The 22,817-nt window shown below is 55.3% G+C and overlaps 1 protein-coding gene across 1 annotated transcript in view; it reads right to left on the bottom strand.

Moving 5' to 3' along the window:
• Positions 1–6,677: 6,677 nt before the first annotated feature.
• Positions 6,678–22,817, bottom strand: part of Tfeb (transcription factor EB) — a 44,535-nt gene continuing 28,395 nt past the window's right edge. Inside the window, exons 2-9 of the mRNA XM_005318706.5 lie at positions 12,900–13,128; positions 12,566–12,820; positions 11,824–11,904; positions 10,155–10,275; positions 10,007–10,063; positions 9,438–9,513; positions 8,741–8,888; positions 6,678–7,788 (exon numbers count right to left, since the gene is read on the bottom strand). Of these exons, the coding sequence (XP_005318763.1) occupies positions 7,309–7,788; positions 8,741–8,888; positions 9,438–9,513; positions 10,007–10,063; positions 10,155–10,275; positions 11,824–11,904; positions 12,566–12,820; positions 12,900–13,106 (1,425 nt within the window). The 5' untranslated portion in view covers positions 13,107–13,128 and the 3' untranslated portion in view covers positions 6,678–7,308. The remainder of the gene's footprint in view (positions 7,789–8,740; positions 8,889–9,437; positions 9,514–10,006; positions 10,064–10,154; positions 10,276–11,823; positions 11,905–12,565; positions 12,821–12,899; positions 13,129–22,817) is intronic.

Here is a 22,817-nt window from a genome sequence, read left to right as displayed (position 1 = left end):
TCACCCCTTGAGGGGCGTCCCATGCTGTGACATACAGCTTGCACCCACATTTATTAGGCTTCTTATGTGCCAGGCACTAAATGTTTCACATCTGTTAGCTTATTTAACCCTCCCGACATCTCAGAGAAGGAAAATGAGGCAGAGGGGTTAATAGCACAGCAAATAGTGATGGGCCTAGACTGAGAAGCTGGGGAGTTTAACTCCAGGGTCCAGGCTTTGCACCCCTTCTGATCAACGCTTGCAGGATACACACGTGACCAACACCCATGGCTTTGTGGGGCTCGCAGTGTCGCTGGCAGGCAAGCCTGGGCTCTACACTATGGCTATGGTATGTGTTTATAGCACATGGTCAGTGTGTGTAGGTAGAGATGCAGGCAGTGCTGGGTGCGTGGTGCACGCCTGTCATCCCAATAGCTCGTGAAACTGAGGCAGGAGGATCTCAATTTCAAGACCAGCCCCAGAAACTTAGCCAGACCCTGTCTCAAAAATAAATAAATAAATATTGAAAATAAATAAGAGGTTGGGATTGCAGCTTAGTGATAAAACGCTCCTAGCTCAACCCCCAATACTGAAAGGAAGAAAAAAAAAAGACCATGTTGCATGTTGTACCGAGAGCCTGAACACCACATGGGCATATGTGCTCAGACGAGTGATGTGCGCATGTGCAGCCACGGTGTGATTGTGCAGGGGTTTGCAGGATGCACAACATGCTCTTGTGTGTGGCTGTAGCGTTCTGCCTTCACAAGGGAGGGATGGGGCTGTGGCTCAGTGGTGCAGAGTGAACTCCGTATGCTTTGGTTTGACCCCCCAGTATCAAACACACAAAATAATAATAATAAATAAGAATGAAAATGAGTTGAAGGCATGGGTATAGCTCAGGGGTAGAGCACTTGTTTATCATGGGTGAAGCGCTGGCTTCCATCCCAGCTCTGAAAAAAAAAAAAAAAATCCTGAAGAGGCTACCTGACCACACCAGTGTCACCAGGCATCTTTCTCCACGACACACGGCACGCTGTGTGTGCTTGGAGTGGGAACATATATATTACCTGAGCAAAGCCCTACAGGTGCACCTGTGTCTGTACACACATGTTGCAGATGTGTGTGAACATCATGCAGACGAATATTTGCACAGTATGTTTACATGTGTCTTTGGGTGCACAGAGGATATATGTGACATGCGTAGCAAATGTGAGCTCATGTGTGTGCCTGTGGTACAATGAGCCGTGTATATATACAGGCAAACAGAACAGGAAGTGTGGGGTGGGGGGAACTGCAAAGTAAAACAGATCTGAATTCCAGTCCTGCCCCTGTCACTACCCAGCTGCGTGATCTAGGACAAGTTTCTGGGTTTCTGCATGGTAAAATGAGAGTAATAATGTTACCAGTCTCAGAAGAGAGCCAGGAGGATTAGAGCCTGTAGATGTGACGCTCGGTGGGCCCTGGATGAATGTGTCCACTGTGAGAATGTATTTGCATGTACGTGTCCGTGCGCTTGCATGACCAGGCAGGCCTGGAGCTCCAGGCGCTCAGGGGAGCACAGGAGTGGGCTGCAGGTGGTGTATATGTGCGTTGTGCACACTCTGTGCACATGCAGGGGGTGTGCCGGGTCATGGAGGTGCCTTATATATGGGGTGAGGGGTGCACAGTAGTGTCACTGGGGTGTGTGTGACTCTGTGTGTTGCACACGGTGTGTGGGGCGGTGGGGGCTGGGCCTCAACCCACTCTAGGTGGGGCTGGAGTTGAGCCCCGCTGGCCCGGGGGTATCTCTGGCTGTCAGTCCCGTGGTGGGTGGGGGGCGCCCCCACCGGCGGTGATTGAGGCCCAGCTCTCCCACCAGGCCTGCCAAAATACAGCGAGACAGGGTGTAATTACCGGCACTTACCGCGGCCATTACCCCCCTCGCCGCTGCGCGTGACACACGACCCATCAGCTCGGCGTTTGCGCCATTAAGGGGCCTCATTAGCATCCCGGCTCAGAAGCAAAATTACCCTCACTGCTCATTTCAAGATGTCATCAATTTTAATTTAGGGCCCAAAGATAGTACAATGGGAAGGCCCTCCCCGGGCCGCCGCACACGGAGGGGTGGGGGAGGGGCGCGGGGCGCCACCGGGGGCGGGGGGGCGGAGGGGACCGATGCGGAGGGGACAGAGGCGGAGCGGGAAAGGTGGGGGAGGAGCAAGGCGGGAGGAAACGTCCCTCTCCTTCCCAAGAAAGGAAAAGGACCCCAGGCTAGATCCTCCACTGGCACCCCCCGGAGGGCACAGGGGGGGCCGGACCCCCCCCCCCTACCAGGGCCATAGGAGGTGGATGTCTGCGGCCACACGCATGGAGTGAAATGCAGGGCTTGGCTCTTCCCTTCGGTCATTCCTGTGACTCCACAACCACCTTGAGAGGTGTGGATTGCAATCCCCATTACAGATGGGCAACCGAGGCCGCAGGCCCCCACCACACAGCCAGCCAAGGGGAGCCCACCTGTAAATCCAGGACTCCCCGGCTTTGAGGCCCCCTGCCTTCTGGTACTCAGCACCCCTGGCCTGTGGAATAGCCTCCCAATCAACAGCCCGAGCCTGTGGGTGGGGCAGCCACCCAGCCTCCCTGACACTGGTCCCCAAATGCCTCTCATCTGCAGCGGGTCTGTCCCCCCTTCATCAGGCCTTTGGACCTTGGGTATCCCAGGCTTGGAATGTCCCTCTCCCCACCCCCCCCCATGCTCCTCTCCTCCCCAGCCTCAGGACTCAGCTTACCATCACCTCTGCCCCTTTCTCCAAACCCACGCTGACTCACTGCCACAGGCCGACTTGCTTGTGTCCCCCTTGCCCACTCTAGCTCTTGGACACCTGGACTGGCCCTTATCCATCCAAGAATTCTCCAGAAGCCAGCACTGGGCCAGCTCCCAGTGGGTGCTTGGCATTTGTCAAGGGAATGCCACGCCAGCTCACCAGTGTTTCTGCCCCCAGGTTCCTCTGTGCCCTTGTCTGGGGCACAGAGGAACCACAAAGAGTGGAGACTCCAATCTCTCCCTCCATTGTTTAGATGAGCAGCTGCGGTTCTGTGAGAGCTCAGGAAGGACTATTTCAGGCTCTTGATGACAGGAGCAGGTGTGCATGAATGTTTGTTGAGTGAATGTATAACTGACAGAGTTCACGAACAAATGAATCAGTGATGGAAAAACCTCTCCAGGGCCTTGTGCAGGTCCCTGCAGCAACAGAAATCTTGGCGAGTTCCTCCCTGGGCCTTGTAGTGACTTGACACCTCAGTGTTGGTGGACAAAGCAGAGGCTGGGCACATTCTACACCCTAAAGTCACCTCTCCCTGAGGGAGTGAAACCTCACAGGCATCCCCATAGGCCTCTGGCTGGTCTTTGGGGTTTTGGAAAGTCCAGTTTGAGAGGGGTACGTGGGCTTCCTCCTCAATTTCTCAGTATTTTGGGTCAGCTCTGCCATTTGTCCTAATTCACAATGGAGTTCAAAAAGACCCTGAAGCCCAAGGGCCTTAGATTCTCCAAGTATAAAGAAGGAGGCCATGTCCCTTATGATCTTCAGGCCACTGTGGTGTGAGGTTTGGTGACCTGGCAGCAGGAGGACGGCTAGGACCGGGGGTGCGCACAGGCTGAGGAGAAAGGGCATGACAAATCACAGTGCTGTCACCCCAGCCGGGGCCTCCTGCCCCCACTGGCTACCGCCAGGGTGAAAAGAGAAGGCAGGGCCCCCAGCCCAGAGCCCTGAGACGGGGTCCCCACCGGCAGCAAGCGCCGCTCCCTGGTCTCGCAGAAGACAGATCGCTCCCTTAATCACTCTGGAAAAGAACCCCAAGCCGATATAATATTATAATTAATTAATTCACTAAAAAGGTATTAAATTTCTCTCCCCCCTGTGGATATTACCTGAATTCATTGACCTTTAGAAAAATCACCCTCTAATTGTAACCAGGTCCAAAAGCATTTGCAGCCCGTCCCTTTTACATTAATAATATCTTCCCGGACTCGGCTCTGGCTGCTTAAATATTGTATAAATTCCACTGCCCCCTCGGAAAAGGGAGCGCAAAGAAAAAGGATGAGGCTGGAGGAGACGGAGAGGGGGATGGGGGCTGGGCCCCAGGAGCTGGGGGTGAGCCTGGGTGGTGGGGTCAGGAGGGGCATCAAAGGAGCTCTCTCTACTGCCTTAGCTGACCAGGCAGGTGACTTGGAGGGGTAGGGGGAGGGGAACAGGCTTTGAGGTAGGGCAGGGAGACCGGTTGCTGAGGGAGAAGGGGTGTTGAACTTGGGGGTAGTTGTTAGGAGGCTGTGTGTGTATGTGGAGAGGAGATCCATAGCATGTATCAGCCTCATCCAAGTTAATGGCTCCAAATAATAAAGCAACAATCTCTGATTTAAAAGAATCGTGTGTGTAGAATTCCAAGCAGGACATTCTGAGCGTCTGCTCTTTCTTTCCCAGGCTGCCCGCCAGCTGGCCCGGCACACGCAGAAATCCAGAGCTGCCTAACATAGACCAGGTAGGTACTGAGGAAGAGAGCCGTGGGTGTGGACAGACAGGCAGACACTAGACCCAGAGCTGAGGACAGGGGGATCCTCCTTCCCATCTTTGGGAAGTGTGCCAGCTCCAGCATTGGGACCCCAGGGACCCCAAGGGAGCTACAGCTGCTTGTCCTTTCCTACCTAACTTGGATCCCCTCCCCAGACCCCACATCACACTTCAGTTTGTTCTCAAGGTGTATGTGTGTGTGTGGGGGTCACTTCCTCCATGAGGAAGGGAAAAGGGCCTACCAGGTCACCCGGCCTTCACAGCCCATTTTCCCTGTCTGCCTTTTTAAAATAAATGTTCCCTCTGTGTACCCCACACCTGGAAAGGTATAGTCAGCTGCAAAGAGCAAGGATGGGGAGTGCATTCCCCTTATTTAATCGGGGACATTCATAACCACCAGCTAAAAGTGACTGCCTGGCTCCATTCCATTGGCAGGTGAAGACTGCACAGGCCGGTCTCAGATACACCTTCTGGTGGCTTGTTGAGATGACGTGGGCAACTCTTAAGGAAGCTAGTAGGCAGACAGGACCCCTAGGCACAGTGGAAGCCACCCAAGCAGACAGCCTGGAATGTTCAGTTCAGATGAGACTCCTCCACCCCCACCAGTCCCTGGCAGGCAGAGGCCTGGCCTGGCTCAGAGCGCCCTCTTGTGGAAAGAACCCCACCCACACCCTGGATCCTGTCCAACACCAGACCCACCTATCCAGGATGCAGATGGTGGCCAAGGTGCAGGAGCCCAGGGACCAGAAGGCCAGCAGGTAGATGGGGAAGGGGGTTACGGTGGTTTTAAGGGGCTCTGTGAGGAAGCAGGAGAATAGGTTTCCACTCCACTGAAAGAATCCCTGGGGGAAGGGGAAGACCACGTAGGGCAGGGAGACATTTCTTAATCACCCGAAGGACCGGCCCCAAGACTTCCTAGATCTTAGCCCTCCAGTGCCAAGGAAGCCAAGCCTATGTCTTCAGGTGTACCCCAGCTGGAACCCAGGGCTCGCCCCGGGGGTTCAGAGTGGGGTTCCCAGGGCACAGACTAGATTCAGGCCACTGGGTGGGACCAGGAACTGGAAGGAGGTGCCAGTGCCCAGGCTGGCACAGATTCCGCAAGGTCATCCACGGCTCCATCTGACCTTGAGATTAATCCTGCAACCTCCGCCAGCTCAGCGCCAGCTCAGCCACCCTAGCGCCCAGGCCGCCTGGCCTCTTTTCCCTCGCATGTTAATTGCTCCAGCGCTGATTTGATCTCCCATTCCACACAGAGGAAATTGCCCTCTTAGCCATTTTCATCGTAGAATTTTTTTTAAAATTAGGTATCTTTGGCCGCTTTGGCCTCTGCCTGCAGAGACTGTGTAAAGTGGGAAGGAGCTGGGTGAAGCTCGAGACGACCCGCTCTTCTCTCCTCCCAAGATACCTTGGACCCCTCACTGTCCCCAGCCCATTTCTTTATCCTGGATGGGATCTCAACCTCCTGGAACCTCGGAGCAAGGCCTTAGGGGAACCACTGCAGGGTGGGAGGGCTAGGGCCCAGACAGAGGAGAGGATTTGCAGGAGCCTGGTCTCCAGGAAGCGCCAGGGCAGAGTGGGAGCAGAACCATATTCTTGACTCACACCCAGTGTGCTGTGCGCCTGTCCCCTCTCAAAATAACTCACGAGGATCCCTTTCCCTAAACCCATAGAAGGACACAGCCCCACAGTTTCTAGAAGCCTGTCCTGCAAGAGAAACAGAGAGAAGAGGGGCCAGCCTTGTCTCCAGAGTGTCCTGTTAGGGGTCTCGAGCTGGGTCTCTGGCACCAGGAAGGGGGAAAAGCTGGAGAGGGCCTCACTAGGCCAGGGGCGGGCAGTCCAGGGCTGAGGTGCCCCAGGGAAGCAGCTGAGGATGGTACACTGGCTTCTCTGCAAGGCAGTCGCCACAACTATGGCTCCTGGATCTCAGGCCACAGCTGGAGGTGTGGGACCCGTGTGGCTGCAGTGCCACCTCGTGGCCTTAAGAAGGCACAGCGCACCCATCAGCACTAAATTGCAGTAAGTTAGCTTGCTTCTCCAGGTTCCCCTGGGGCAGGGCGGAGGCACTGGGAGAATCCAGGCCGCTTCCTCCCCTCAGTACCCATTTCTGACTCCCTCTGTTGTCAGCCTAGGCCGCACCAAAGAGATGGGACAAGCAGGTACAAAGCACAGTGTTTACTAAAGGCACACAGTGGGAGGTCCGGAGGGGAGCTGCTCTTCCAGCAGGGACCCCGCGCTCCACCCTGAACCCAGCCCCCTCTTCTGGCCACCCCACCGTCATACCACCCTGGGGGGGAGTTGTTAGCACCAAAGGGGGGTGGGTGCCCCTCCTGTGGGGGGAGTACCAGGCTGGGGGTTGGGCTTGTTGCCATTCAAGTCCCAGAAAGGCAGGCCTGGGCACCCTGGCCAGTTCCTTCCACAGAGGAGTTTCCTGAACCCCTGCTCCAAGGTGTCCTCCATTGGAGGGGGGCACTCAGCCTCAGAAGGTAGGACCTCCCCTGCCAGGCGCTCTTCTTGCCTCTAGTCCCCTCCGTTCCCCCTCATGATCTCACCCCCCGGAGCCCATTCCCTTCCAGCCCCATCAAGAGGGCTGCCTCTGGCCGGGGCACTGGGACAGGCGGGAGCTTGCCCACAGGCTGCCAGGCTGGCACTAAGTCCAAACGGGGCCAACAGGGAGGAGTGAGGCAGGGCAGGTGGCTACTTCACACACAAGTGCAGCCTGAAGGTGGGAGGGAGGAATCCGCCCAGCCCCCAGGCCTGCCCCTGTTCCCTGGCACAGGGGCAGCCGGCGTCACAGCACGTCGCCCTCCTCCATGCTGAAGCTGCTCCGGCGGCTGCTGGCCTTGGAGGCCTCAGGGGACATGGTGGAGAAGAGGGGGTCAGAGGCCAGCGGTAGCAGGGAGTCGTCCAGGAGCATGAGGTCCAAATCCTTCTTGGACAGGTTGGGGAATGGGGAGCCATGCTCTGGCCCCAGGGGGTCGGAGTAGCCTGCGGTGCCCTCGTCACTCCCACCCCCAAAGCCCAGGCTTTGGCTGAAGTCCAGGTGATGGAATGGGGACGGTGGCTGGGCAGGAGGGGGCAGCGGGGCCTGGGGGGGCAGAGCTGGCAGCGCCTCGGGGTCGGGGACCTCTGCCCCCAGCATCAGAGCCTCCCCTGGGCCCTCCTCGCTGGGGAGCTCCTGCTTCACCACCTGCTGGGCCAGCTCAGCCATGTTCACGCCTGATGGAGAGGTGGTGGGGAGGCCGTGGACTCGGGCCTGCATCTCCAGCTCCTGCAGGGTGGGGAAGCAGACAGAAGGCTGGGGCGCACACCCGTGGCACCCACTGCCAGACCTCCCCCGTCCCTGCACCTCCACCTCGGGACGTCTCAGCTGGAGGAAAGCAGAGTGTGGCTCTAGAGTCTAGACCAGTGTTTTTTCAAACTACAAGTCGTAACTCATTAGTGGGTTGTGAAACCACCATGGTGAGTCTTGACCAGCTCCTTTCCATTTTTTAAATTGAAATAGACTTGTCTAAACTAGACCGGAATAGAAATTATCAGAATGCATGGCATCTATTAAGGATGAGTTTTCTTTCATGAAACGTCAATTTTTCACTCTGAGCATGTCTGTGTGTGTGCTGGATTTTAACGTAGATTGTATTACCCACCGTGAGAACTAGAAGCTGCTGCCAGATCATCCCTTGTACATACAGAGGACCAGTCTCAGGTCCAAAGGGGACAAGAGAACCTCAATAGAGTCAGGACAGGACTGGAACTCGGGGTCCCAGCAGCTGGGTTCTCTGTCCAGCCGTGTTCCCTTGTTCCCCTGTGGTGATTCCTAGTACTTCCACCAAATGCTACCACCCCTCTGCCTCCCAGGCACTTGGTGGGTCTGCCCTTTCCTGTCCCCTCAGGTTAGGTGTGGACTGTACTTGAATTACCAAGCACACGTGAGCAGAATGGACATGTGGCACCTTAAGAAGGACACACAGCTCTAACAGCCCACTCTAGATGCGCCTCACCACCCACCTGAGCCCCAGAATGAGGGTCTCACAGAGCAGAGCCTGCAGTTGGCATCTGCTGCTTCACCATCCTGGGGTCTGTTTGTTAACGCAGCAGAACAACCTGACTCCCAAGGGCTTCCCTCCTCAGGCATCATTCCTCTGGCTCCAATTTTAGGAGTGTGAACCTTGCCCAGGGTCAGGGGTCAGAGCTGCCCAAGACGTCCACTTTCAGGGCCAGACCTGGATGCGGAGCCAGAGCTGCTTATTGGTCATCTCCAGGCGCCGAGAGTGGTTCTCCAGTTCCCTGGACTTCTGCAGGTCCTTCTGCATCCTCCGGATGTAGTCGACGGAGGCCTTGAGGATGGTGCCCTTGTTCCAGCGCACGTCCCTGCAGCCGTGGGTCGAGCAGAGTCAAGGTGCTTGTCCAGAGGGGCGGCCACATGCTTGCCCCTGAGCTGGTTTCAGACCCTGTCAGACCCAATCTGGACCATCAGCGCCATACCTGGCCACTCCTTATGTGTGGCGGAAGGCTGGTCTCAGGCTGCACAGAAGGGTCCTCCCAGGTGACTTCTGTTGCCACAGCCCACTTCGTTAATCCCACAGAACCAAGTAATCTGGAGCAGATCTTCCAAGCCTACCCTTGGCCCTCACTGTTCCCAATCTCCACCACCTTTCTCCTTTCCCCCAGTAAAATGCCCTCAAGAAATTTCTGCAACTCTTCTCCAGGAAGCCTCCCTCCTTCCCAGCCTCACTTCCCAACAGGGGAGTGTCTGTCTTGAGCTTTCCTGACTTGGGAGAGGGAGGAACCTTCTTAGACAGACAGGAGTGCCTAGGAAGGAGTCTCTCCTCACCAGCCCACTAGCAACCTGCTGGGCATGGGGGCTGCCACTCAGCTCCAGACCCCTTCCTCCCTCCCTCCCTCCAGAAATCTGCTCACAGGTCGTTGGCCTTGGGGATCAGCATTCCCAGCTCCTTGATGCGGTCATTAATGTTGAACCTCCGTCTCCGTTCAACTACAGGAGCAGATTTGCAGAGGAAGCCATTAGAAGGATGGATGGGGAACCTACCAGGGTGGGGCACCCCAGGAGCAACCTAAGGCTTAGGTTTAGCCTTCTAGGAAGTAAGGGGTGACCAACACCTCTACAGGTAGAGGGGGTCAGGGCACAGAGCAGACACAATTAAGGGGTGCTATGAGGAAGAGCCAGCCTTGGTCCGCAAGCTGCGTGGGGGTGAACTTGCCCCCCCCCTCGGTGGCCTCAGGCTCCAGACCTAGAGAACACAATCCCATCAACTGGGATTTCATGATTACCCTTTCCAGGGAGGGTCTCCCACCCCCTCCCTCCTAAAAAAGGAACTGGAAAGAAGGTAGTAAGGACCACACCCACCATGGAGTCACTACCAATGGCGGGTGGAAAGCAGGAGAGGTGCGTGGGCTAGGGAGGCTGGCCAGAGTGTGTGGGTCAGCCAGCCCTGGAGAGAGCACTGGACAGGGCAGACAGGACTTACTCAGGTTGTGATTGTCTTTCTTCTGCCGCTCCTTGGCCAGGGCTCGGCTCTCAGCATCTGGAGGCCAGAGGGGGAGAGTGTTGCTGGGAAGGAGGGGAGAGGAGGGAGGGAGAGGGGGTGGAGGCTCGAGGGGGGAGGGTGGCAATACCTGTGAGCTCTCGCTTTTGGGTCAGGTCCGCAGGGCAGGAGCTGCTGGTGACACCCACCAGGGAGGCTGTGACCTGGGGGTCGCTGCTGTACACGTTCAGGTGGCTGCTGGAGAGGGGCAGCTGTGGGGGGAGGGCAGGAGAGAGGCTCAGGGAGAGGCCCCCTCTTTGTGGAGAGTCCTCTTCAGGGCCCATAGTCCCAGGCGCAGCTGTTGTCAGGGTCTCCAGGGGCGTCAAAATTCGCCTGGGCCCCTTCTCCAGCAACTCAAGCTGGATGTCTGGGGTCAGAGCTGAGCAGGGGCCCTTGAGTGGCTGAGCAGTGATGGAATTAGGCGGGGTCTATGGAAGCCCTAGGGAGGGGCCCAATGAATTCTGGAGTTTTGGGAGGGTTTCCTGGAGGGTGTGATACTCAATTGAGTCCTGAGCACAGAGGTGAGGAAGGGAAGGTGCTATGGGTAGGGGGTGGCACGACCCAATGAGCTGAGGACAGCAGTTGCCAAGAGCTCAAGGTCAAGGAGTTCGGTGTGATGGGCAGGGGCAGGCCATGCAGCTGGTCCTGGATTCTGGAATGGGCACCCTGGGAAGGCTGAAGCCGGGGTCTAACAGGGCTCCCACCATAGGAGTACAGAGCAAAACCGCAGGCCCAGACTCCCTGCCGTGCACGCAGGACCTACTGAAGGGAACAGATGATTGCATCTCTCCTCAGCCTCCTCCCTCCTCAGCCCTCCTGCTGGCTGCAGGTTTAGACCCAACTGGTCCTGGCCAGCTCCTGCAAAGCCACTCAGCAATGTCACCTGGGCAGTAGGGACTGTGGACTGACTCCTTGACTCCCCACTGCAGGAATTAGGAACTCTTCCTCTGTAGTGAGGACTCTGGGCGATAAGAGGCTCAGGCCCAAGGTGCAGGGCCACCCAGTTAAGGTTTGGGATCTCAAACAAAGGGGATAGGCCCCCTGCGGTGCCACCCACTCAGCTTAAACACTTGTCACTCTTGGGCAGAAGCTGCCCTGCATTTCTTTGTCTCAGGTAATCTTCCCACAGTCCTGTGAGTGGATGGCCTCACACCCATTCTGCAACGGAGAAAATGGGCTCAGGATGGTTGAGGGGCTTCCTAACATCATAGCAGAGCCAGGCCTCTGGATTCCAAGCCCAGTTACTTCCCACCGGCCTCCTCAGCCCTGTCTGGGACATCCAAAATGTGGCTACACTTCAGATGCTGTCAGAGGGACAGGTTCTCTGGTTGGGGGGACAAGGGCAGCCTGAGTGAGGGACATGGGCCTTTGCTCTCTGGGGCCTGGGTTTGGTAGAGGAGTAGAGCCACAGATTCCAAAAGGAACTCATCAACTCCTACCTTCCTGTGGACACACCACTGCCCTCCCAGAAGGTCTTCTCTGCCTCCCTTTTTCCTCCCCGGGAAGCCTCCGGAAACCGCCCAGCCCCCTTGCTCCCCTCCGAAGCCCCATCATGCACCCAGGCTGAGGCACATCTTTCTTGATTCATAACTCTGCTTGCCCCTAGGCCTGGTCACATTATTTGAGGAAGTGACCCCCTCCCCATCTCTACCCAGATGCCAGCTCTGCCTTGATGAGCCCTCTGCAGACTCAGGGTCTCTGTGAGTCCTGTGAGCCACCCTCCCCCGTTCATACAACCCACCCACCCAGCCCAGGAATACCGTGTTGGGCATCTGCATTTCAGGATTGATGTAGCCCAGCACATTGTCCAGACGCATAATGTTGTCAATGACATCATCAAACTGGAAAAAAAAAAAAAGTCAATCTGAAGAGGGTCCACCTGGAAAAGGGCAGAGGGGACAGTGCTGACCAAGAAGGATCTTGGAGGCACCTCATCCACTCATCTACAAGAGGAGGAAACGGGCCCAGAGAAAGGATGAGCTGTCCAGATCCCACAACCAACCCCAAGGCCAGGAAGGACTCTTTACTAGCTCCCTGCCAGCCCAGGGGATGGTTTTTTTTTTTTTTTTTTTTTTTTTTTTTTTTGATACTGGGAATCCCATACCAAAAACCCAGCTGTGCCATTGAGTACATCCCTAGATATCATTATTTTTATTTTGAGTCAAGGTCTCTCTCTCTCTAAATCCGCCTTGAACTGGCAGTCTCTCTGCCTTCCCTGAGTTGCAGGGATTTCAGGCACCATGTCCTGTGAAGTTCTTGATCTACCTCTACCTAGGGCTTCGCGGGGGTGCGTCTTATGTTTTTCCATAGCTGAGTTTTCACAAGTAAGGATGGTGCTTGCCCTCAGACTGGAGCGCCCCGAGAGCAGAGCTGTGTCTCCCTCAGATGGGGGCTCTCTGAGGAGTCAGCGTGCCTCTGCCATTAGACCAGGATTCCCCAGAGCACAGCCTCCGGCAGCACCAGCTCTACCAGCACAGTGGCCACTGGCCGGCTGTCACTCACCTCCTTCTCAGGGTTGGAGCTGATGTGCAGCATGGCCATGGGGCTGTTGGGTGCACTGTTGCTGGCTGAGGTGGACAGCACATGTCCAGCCCGTACTCCGGGGGAGGCGGCTGGTGGGGGCTTCGGGGAGCCCTGGGCGGGGCTGATGTGGGCAGCGAACTTGTTCCCGTAGGTCTCTGACAGGTACTCCCGCACCTTCTGGTGCTGGGACTGCTGTAGGTGGTAGGAGGTGGGATTCTCCAGGTAGGACTGCACCTGGGAGAAGAAGAGGTGCCGGTTCCCATGGGGGTCGGGACCAGGGGCAGGGGGTAAGCGTGGCCAGAGCAGGCCTTACCTTTAGCACCTCCCCGGGCACAGGCGGCGGCGACTGGAAGTGGACGGGGGTGTTGATGGCTGGAGTGGGAGGCCCCCCCAGCTGTTGCTGCTGCTGCTGCTGCTGCATGTAATGCATGACGGCCTGCTGCTGCATGCGCTCCCGCTGCTCCTCCTGCTGCGCCTGCTCCCGCATGAGCTGCATGCGCAGCCCGATGCGCGATGCCATGGTGGCTGCTGGCCCGGGCTCCCTGCAGATGAGGGGAGACAGGTCTATGACGCACTTGTCTTCCTCATGGCCCTGGGGCTCAGGGAGGGGCCAGTGCCAGGGCAAGTGAGACTGTTCCCATTGTACAGGAGGAGAAACTGAGTCCAGAGAGGGGAAGGAATTTGTCCGAGGCCACTGAGCAAGCTGGCCACCAAGCTGAGACATGACGCCAAGTTTCCTGGTTGCTAGATTGGAACTGAAGTTGCTCTCTTCTTCATCTGTTGCAGCTGATTGGCCCCCAACTTGGAGTCAACCTTGACTCCTCTTCCTCCGGTCTGTGTCCTGATCCCGTAAGATCTGGCCTCAGTCACTTCCTCCTCTGTCAACACCTCTGCTACTCTCCCCTGGGCCAGCCTGCGCCACGCCTTCCCTGAGTGGCTTCCTGATGCTGACTCCCTCTTTCCATCCTTCCCTACCGCGTTCTGCTCACAACTCAGTAATTACACGGATCTGGTTAAAACCGAAGGCAGTTCCTTTCTGGTCCTCTGCTCTGCAATCTTCATGGCTCCTACTTTGTTCTGAGTAAAAGGCAAAGTCCTTACCCTGGCCTGAAAGGCTATCTATGATCTGCTGCCCCTGCATATTCCCCTTGGACGTCACCTCCCGCTGTTCTCCGCCTGGTTCCATCTGCTCTGGCCACACCTCCAGCTTCTGCAATCCTCAAACACCCCAGGCATGTTCCCACCTCAGGGCCTTTGCACTTGCTGCCCCCTCTGCCTGAAATGCTCTTTCCACAGATACCATAATGCTTCACTCCTTCACCTCCTCCAAGGCTCAAACGTCACCTAACAGTGATGTTCCCTGACCATCCTATGAAAACTGCAAACTCCCTACCCCAGCCACCCCCCCACGCTCCCCAAGGCCCTTCCCTCTTATTTTTTCTCCATATCAGTTATCGCCATCTTAAATACTATGCATTTTTGCTTACTTATTTCATTCATTGTCTGTCCCTTACTTACTAGGAATGTAAGCCGCCCCGAGGGCAGGCATTTGTCTGTTTTGTTTACTGCAGTACCTTCAGCCTCTAGCCTGGAGCCTGGGACTCAGATGCTAAGTCAATGAATATGATATTTGAACCAGGCACTGGGGACACAAATGTGGTCCCTGAGCTCACAGAGAATATAAAACCCCCTGAGGAAAGGGCCACTTTAGGGCACCAGGTGCAGAAAGTCCCGGAGAATGCTTCCCTGCCCTTAGTACATCAGCCCTGATCTACTGTGGGGCAGATGTGACTGAGGCCCCCAAGCCTAGTCTGGAAGGCAGGAGGATGGGACAGAATGAATCCTGCAGCTGGGCGCACTCTGTCCCTCGCTCACCTGGTGACCCTAGGCGAGTGCCTTCCTCTCACTGAGCCCTCCGCTCCTTGTGCACAAAATTAAAAAGTTGGATGTAGAACACAGTGATCTCCTTTTTTTTCTTTTTTTTTTTTAAACAGGGATTAAATTCAGGGGGTGCTTAACCACTGAGCCACATCCCAGGCTTTTTTTTTTTTTTAATATTTTGTTTTAGTTGTAGTTGGACACAATACCTTTATTTTATTTTGATGTGGTGCTGAGGAATGAACCCAGCACCCCTCACGTGCTAGGTGAGCACTCTATTGCTGAGCCACAACCCCAGCCCCCACACGCTTTTTTGTATTTTATCTAGAGCCAGATTTCACCAAGTTGCTGAGACTGGCTTTGAACTCAAGATCCTCCTGCCTCAGCCTCCCAAGTCGCTGAGATTACAGGTGTGCGCCACCATGCCAGGTGGACCCAGTGATTTCTTTCATTTTTTAAAAATGAATTTGTGTGTGTGTGTGTGTGTGTGTGTGTGTTACTGGGATGCATCCCCAGCCCTCTTTATTTCGAGACAGGGTCTCACTCACATTGGCCTGAAACTTGTGAATCCTCCTACCTTAGCCTCCCAAGTACCTGGGATGACAGGTGTGAACCACCATGCCAGCTCGACCCAGTGATTTCTAAAGTGCCTCTCAGTTGCCATGGGCTGAGGCTCTCTGGGAGGTGCAAGGCCCTTGAGGGTACCCCAGACCCCAGGAGGGTACTGGGAGAAGCTGGAGGGTCTTTATCCTGGGGATTTTGCCAGAGGCAGAATGACCTTGAGGTTGATCAAGGGCTTTCAAATAGGGCAGATGTGGGCTGGAGCCTCAGTTTCCTCATTTGTAAACAGCTTCTAGTTGGGAAGATTGGGGAGAGTATTAAATAAAAATAATGTGTCAGTGCACGACACCTGCCAGGCTGAATGGGTGAGATACAGATCAGCACGAGACTGGCAGGGTGAGCTGGGCTCTGCAGACCAAAGGCCAGAGCTGCGTCCCAAGCTCCTAGGAATGAGCCCGACCTCAGGGAGAGGCAAAGGAAAGCAGCAACATAGACACGGTACCAAGTCAGCATCAGCAGAAAGTTCTGGCAAATACCCAACGAAAATCACTGGATCATGGAAACGATAGTAAGAACTCAGTGTCCAGCCCCTCACCCTCCTTCCTTCTCTTCCCCTTAGGCCATTAATCTATGAAAGGGCCGCCCCAGCCCAGGGGTCCTCCCAGAGGAGGGAGCAGAGCCCCCTTACCCCTCCCCATCCTGAGGCAGCCATACAGCTGCAGTCTCCACCAGGGCTCTCCCCCCCTTCCCTGTGCTCCTACAGAGGGGTGTCCCTGTCCTCGCACCCCCACTGCACACTATGCACACTAGCCCTACAGACCTTCAGGCTCTGAACCCAGCCCAGCGGGCTCCCCACAGCTGCACCCCGCACACCCACACACCCTGGGCTGCCCCTCCCCAGTACAATCTGACTTCAGTTGGCCCTGGGGGTGGAGGCACCGGGCCTGGCCGTGCCAGCCAGCTCTGGGGGTGCTGGGGGAGAACGAGATCCTTGTTTCCCTGACAAAGAGCCGGGTGCCTGGCCCTGCCCAGCTGGAGCAGACTTGCAGTGAGAACTCTGCTGGGCCCTGCTCAGTCTCTCCCTGGCTGGGTTGACCTCAATTCCCCATCTGTAAAATGGACACATGAATCCCTAACCCCTTTCCTCCCCCACCTGCCAGGGATCTGTGTGACCCTCCTGGCGAAGGATGTGAGAGAAGGAAGAACAGTGAGGAGTCCTCATGCCAGAGGTTATGAGCAGCCCTGGACGAAGCTTTCCCCTGCCCCACCTGTCTCTTGGACAATGCTGTCACGCCCCTGGGAGCAGAGTTCCAGCTTCTTCCCTCTCCTGGTTCCCAGCTTGGGTCGCTGTGGGTGTGGTCTGGTTGGGAAGGGACGGGATGCAGGGGCTTCTACGGCAGATGAGTGGTCCAGGGGATACCCCGGGCATGCTAAGCCTGTTTGCTCACTCTCCAAGCTTGGGGGCCACTCACCGCCTTCCCCAGCACCCAGCAGAGCCAGAAAGAGCTAGAGGAGGGACAGGGAAAGTCACTGTGCTCCTGAGCGCCTCCCTCCAGCGGGACCTCCAGGCCTGGCGAGAGTCTACAGGCACATATTCAGGACACCAGGGCCTGGTGGATCTACCACATCCAGATCAGCCCCCACCCCAGGTGGCACTTCCTCCTGAGGGGAGAGGTTTGTCACCCCAGAGAATTCCTGCCCCGCCCCGTGGTGTGGCCACCCTTAAGACCCACCAGTTGCTTCCCACTGCTGCTCGCCCAGGACCTCTCAGCAACTCTGCTTCAGTCCAGTTCTGAGTTCCAGCTTAGCCACAAGTGACCCACGGACTGCCTGCACTGACCGGGTGACACTGGAAAATGGCTGAACCTCTGTGGCCTTACCGTCCTCATCTCTATACATGAAGAAAATGGTAGCACCTGCCTCAAGGGGCCGCTGTGAGGATTCAAGGGGGCCTGGGGTGGGGAACTGGCCCACAGGCCCTCAGGCGTTCTTGGAGGGGGCGGGGTTCTGGGCTTCTGGGGTGGGGGTGCCAGAGCTGGTTTCATCCAGCCTGTGTGGGGGCTTCCCCATCAGCCATTTAAACCTCAGCATGAGCAACCTGGTCAGAGTCTTAGTCCTAAGATAAGTGGGCAGGAAAGGGGTGGGGGAGATGGGGGGGAAAATCACTGGACCCCAGGAAGGAAAGGCAAGGAGAAAGAAGACCCCAAAACAGGAATGTCACAGCCATCAGAAGAAGAGAGCAAAGTTGTAGCACTGAATGGAAAAAAACGAACTGCAGAATAAAAACGACAGCCTGAGCCCAGTTAGGCAGAAAACGGGTGTATGTGTAGAAAAGACTGGAAGGCTCTTCCTACTGGGAGCAACATGCTTACTGAATGCTTGCCACAGGCTGGAGCTGCCCCTGTGCTTTTCAAACATCGACTCATTTATTCCTCACAACAACCCAATGAGGACATTTCTACCACTGTCTCCATTTTTCAGGGAAGAAATTGAAGCACCGAGAGGTGAAGGGACCTGCCCAAAGTTCTCCAGCAGACCGACAGCAGAATGAAGAGGTAGCCAAGGCAGCCTGGCTCGGGGGTCCCAGCCTTTCGTTCCTATTCTGGGCTCCCCAGCACCCTGAATTGTTGAGAGTGCTTGCCTAGGGGGAAGGCCACCCAAAGGGGTGGCAAATGGGAATAGGTTTATACAGTTTCTCTTTCCAGGTAGGAAGCTCTTAACTTCCAATGTGCGCATGCGTGACTTGGGTGAGTCTTAATAAAGTGGGAAAGGAGACAGGAACAGCTTCTGGGGGGTCTGCGTGGGGTCCAACTGCTACCAATCATGTCTGAAGGGACATCTCAGACAAGGGGTACCCCCAGCTCACCCTGTCCGGCCCAAGCCCTACTCTGCGCAGTGCAATGGTTGTTCAGGCCAGCCAGGGAAGCCGGGGGAGGGCACTGGAGTAGCCATCAAAGGCAGGGATCAGGTCTGGCAACCCCGTGCCAGCTGGGGCGGCAAGGCCAGGACACGGGGCCCAGCTGGGTTTCCACTGCAGCCCCAGATGTGAACCTCAGGGTTCAGAGGGGCACAGTCTTCATGCAGTGCCTCTCAAACTGCTTTTTAGCTGAGTCAACATCCCCTTGTTTGCTTGTGGGGCCTAAACTACTGGGGGATTTTTCTGTTTTCCACGTGATCCTTTAAAAATTGGAGCGGGAAGCTGAAGCCCATAGGCCCCCGTGACCCAGAGAGTCCACTCTTACTTCTATGCCTGCCAGAAAAGCACTCATGTGTTCACCAAAGGACATCTGCAGCACCGTGGATGGGAGCCCAAGCTAGAATCCACCCAAAGAGTCATTAAAGAAAAAGGGATCAAGAAGAGTGGCACAGGGACACAGCAGAATGCTGCTCGGCAATGAGAGCGAACCACTGTTGTCACACACAACACCGAAGGCTCTCACAGACACTGTGTCGCAACAGAAGCCAGACACAAAAATGCTCACAGCACGATCAGTGCGTGTAAGGTTCAAAAACAGCCAAAATGCATCTCCTGTGTTAGAAGTCAGGATCCTCAGTTGGCCTTGGGGGAGTGCCTGGGAGAGAGGACCAGGTGGGCTTGGTGGGTGGGGGGACTCCGAATGTTCTGTAATTGGTGGCAGGTGTTGGTGATATTTGGCCAGCAGCTCAGTTGCAGTTTGTTTCATTTTTAAAAGTCACATAAGAGTGAAGGCAGACCTTACAGAGTTTAAGAGTGAAGCAGATTACTTTCTACCACACACAAATGTGTCCAGGACTTTACAATGCCTTTGGTACCAGGCACCTCCAACAGATGGCTAGTATGTACCTCACTGGCAATTTGTATGTATTTGCTAGCCTGAGACAGTGATCCTAAATGCACAAAAGGCTTTTATGCATACAGATGCACTTCACATTATATAGAGAAAAAAATTTTAAATCCCCATGTCCAGCAATAGGTAGTAAAATAAATTACGTTGGGTCTCTCCTGATGGTTGTTATGCTTACAAATAAACACCATGGGGATATATCAAGTGACAAAAAGTAGCATGCAAAATTTTATAAAAAGTCTGCTCATCACTGTAAAAATGAGAAGAACCTCTTGGGAGAAAATATACAAAATTATTTCTGACTTCCTTGGATGATGCAATTAGGAAGAGTGTTTGTGTGTGTTTTAATCTTTTGGAAGAGTGAACACGTGTGTCGTTTTTTGCAAACAGCTTATGCTAATGAAGTTCTCATTATGTGCCAGGTTCTGATTGAAGCACCATATTTAATTTTGACATTCCTTTGCAATATGAGTTTCATTATTGTCCCCGGTTCACAGATGAGGAAACACAAGTGCAAGAGGCTGTTGCTCCAGGCCCCTGAGCTGATGCGTGGAGAAGCTGGTCCTGCAGTCTGGCTCCCCGCCCTCACCCTGAGCTAGGAGTTTGGCTTCCCTCCTGTGATGTGGCTGAAGGTTGCACATATTGTTTTAGGGATTCCCTCTGAAGAAGTCCCCAGCCACCAGAAGTTTTCAGTGGCTGATCTCTTCTATCTAGCCCCAGGGCCAGAGGGTGTCCAGGATGATGGAACTATCTGGAACCCTCAACCACAGAAGAAAAAACTACCCTTCCTCAAAGGGTAGAGATGATTTCCTGTATTCCCAGAAAAGCATGTCTGACGGATGAAACAACAAAGCGTGTGATCCCAGCGGCGGGGACGCCTGTTAGGTTCTGTGCCTTTGTGGTCGGAAGAAGTTTCCTTCTCATTGAGTCTGTTCCAAATTTCCCACTGTGCAGGAGCTGCAGTCAGTTCCAGGGGAATTCACTGACCACCAAGGGAGGCCTCCTGAATAGTCCCCAGGTGGAAAGGACCCCATGACCTCCTGGGAGCCTCTCAGCCTTGGGAAGGAAAGAGGGGGGGAAGATTCTAGGTTCAGGGTTGGTCCTGTTTTTTTCTGAGCTCCCTCTGGCAGAGGAGGTCGTAGGAAGGCCTGGTGAACTGCAGGAAACAGAATAAGAATAACCCCCATACCTTAGGCAAGGCCATTCCAAGTCCCAGAGGGAGTCATGGGTCCCCAGGGGGTCTGGGGGCCATTGGCTTGGCCCCAGTCCAAACAGAGCTGGGGTGGGGAGGTCTCCTATGACTCCCAGGGGCCCTCAGTCCTGCCCATAAGATTCCATGGGAAGGGCAGAGGACTTGGGATCAAAACATTTGGGTTCACATGGCATGGCCTCTGTCTCCCCACTGGTCCACAGGGCTTGACAGCTGGGTCCACCTCTCTCACAAGACGGTGGTACCCTGCATGGGGATCCTGGGTATGGGACCCGTTGCAAGGGTGAAAGTGTGGGCAGAGAAACGTGTCTTCGGTATCATTGCTGTTCACTGTCACTCTACCCAGGCCCACTGGGAATGTCTGTGTACAAGTCCCTGCTTTCTGCCCCTTTTAAGTTCCTTTCGGAATAGACCCCATCCATCTGCCCAGGTAGCCACACAGCCATCTGAGGGCCCCAGGCAGTGATCTCTACCTCTCTTCACTGGACAGGGGCAGAAAGGCTTCGCCCAAAGCCATGGGTGTTTATAGACCGTGCAGCAGTGGACCTGAGAAAACGTGAAGAACTCTATTCAGCTTTCTGGATTCTAAAGGCATATTGAGTAGGCAGGCTACCTAGCACAGTGCCTAGCACATTGGAGACCCTGAATAATACAAGTTATTATGTTATCTGGCCCATGGCTCCCTAGAGGTTATGAAGGGTGGCCGTGGGGCCCTCTGGCTACTTCCAATATTGAAAAACAGCAACCTGACTTCCTGGGGTTAAGTGTGCACTGTTTGATTTGGAAGGTTCTTGTACAGGAAGCAGAAATGAGGTCAGTGGTACATGCTTTCAACATTTTTAATTCATTGTTTTGGTCTTTTTCTGTTTTGCTGAGGTACACATGATCTCAGCAAAATGCACAGATTCGAGGAGTGTGTTGGCGGCCTTTTAACAGGTGTGTACCCCTGTGCCACCACCTAGTGGAGCCAGACAGCAGCCCCAGCACCCCAGAAGGCTGCCCCCAGGACCCCACCCAGAGGGCAGTTGTAGTCCGACCTCCAGCACGGTGGCTGAGTGTCACTGATCTCCAACAGCATGTAGAGGCTGGGATGGGCTTCTGTATCTTTCATGCAAAAGAATCACTCTGCCAAGTAGAAACACTTGGCACTGGTTGATGCAACTCCTATTTGTAATGAATAAAGATCAGAAAATAGTGAGTTACACGAGGAAGCCAAGGCTCCAGAAGGAGGCCTGCAAGTCACACCCCTGTGCAGCAGAGCAACCCTGGGACCGGGACACACTCTGCTGGGAGGCAGGAGCTGCAGGCTGGGGCGGGTGCAGTCTGAGGCTTGTTTTTAAACCTCTGAGCCCCCAGCAGGACTGGGGAGGAGGGAAAGGAAGGGGAGGGGAGGAAGGGCAGCAGCTTAGTGGCCTCCAGTTCCCACAGCCCAGGCCCATCAACCCCAAGTCCCAGCTCACATCCCACAGGAAAGGGTGGGAGCCGGCGCCTCGGCCTGACCAGCCTGTCTGCCTGGGGCAAGGCGGGACCACTGTGCAGCTCACAGGGCAGCTTCAAAGGCCTTTCCAGACCAGAAAGGCGCCCATCCTATACCATAGGGACGGTGCATGAGGCCTGTCACGAGTGGCAGACCAGGGAGGTGAGGGTGGGGAGACATGTAGGTGGAAGGTGGAGGGGCTGGAAAGGTCCTGGGGTGCTCCACCCAGGTGACATGACATGCCTGGATCCAGCCAAGACCCCCTGCATGCCCTTTGTCTCTGCCTCTTGCTGGTCCGTTGTCTCCCTATCTCTCTTTCTCCTTCTCACACACACAAGCTGCTGAGTCCCTCACCACCCTTTTCCCATGTTGGAGTGGGGCCAGGAGACTGGAACCCCCCTTTTCCTTGCCCCCTGTACCCTACTCCTGTAGAGTCCACTCCAGTGTCCTGCCCGTGTCTACTCCGCTTTGTTCTCTAGTTGTTTACTGGCCACTTATTAAGCTCCCCAGGTACCAGGAAGCTTCCAGAAAAATTACCTCTCTTCTTTGGAACATCCACCCCTCTCCCCCATTAGGGCAGACACAGGACCATTGGCCATGCTCGACCAATAGCCCAGCAAACGCTCACTCATCCCAGGTCACTAGTTCAGCAAGCACGCCCTGTGTCCCTACCAGGCCCATGTTAGACCTCATGCAACCCCACAGACACTTCAAATGGCAGAGGGGAAACTGAGACCCAGAAAGGTTCAATGTCATGTTCAAGGTCACACCTCAAAAACAGTGAAATGGGGATTTGAGCCCAGGTCTCTCGTGGGTGTGTGACCACCACTGGCTCTAGCAGAGAGGAAGCCAGGGACACAGGAAAGACCCTCATGCAGATAGGTTACTGTGTCCTGCACTCCAAGCCCTGCCCCACTCCCATGTCATGCCACCCTCAGTGAACCCTACAGAAGGTCCCCAGAGAAGCCCGAGGACCCCTCAGACCTTCCCAATGCCCCAGGACGTGGGACATCCCCAGCTGCAGACACTCTTTTCTGCTAAATTGCCCAAGGATCCATGTGCAGGAGCCCTGGGAACCATATATCTGAATTTCACGGAGGCAGTTAACGTGGGCCGTGAGAGGGTTGATGGGGGGGTTCTATCAAGGTAGGACAGAAATCTGATGACCTGGATCAGAGACCTGGCACTGGACCACTGTGCAGTGAGCATGGAGGGAGAGGGTCCAGCCCACAGATGGCTCCTTAGACAGGAAAGGGGAAGGGGAAGGTCACAGAGGCTGCA

The sequence above is a fragment of the Ictidomys tridecemlineatus genome, chromosome 8 (genome assembly GCF_052094955.1).
Source record: "Ictidomys tridecemlineatus isolate mIctTri1 chromosome 8, mIctTri1.hap1, whole genome shotgun sequence".
Classification (NCBI taxonomy): Eukaryota; Metazoa; Chordata; class Mammalia; order Rodentia; family Sciuridae; genus Ictidomys; species Ictidomys tridecemlineatus.
This window is presented reverse-complemented; position numbering and strand designations above follow the sequence as displayed.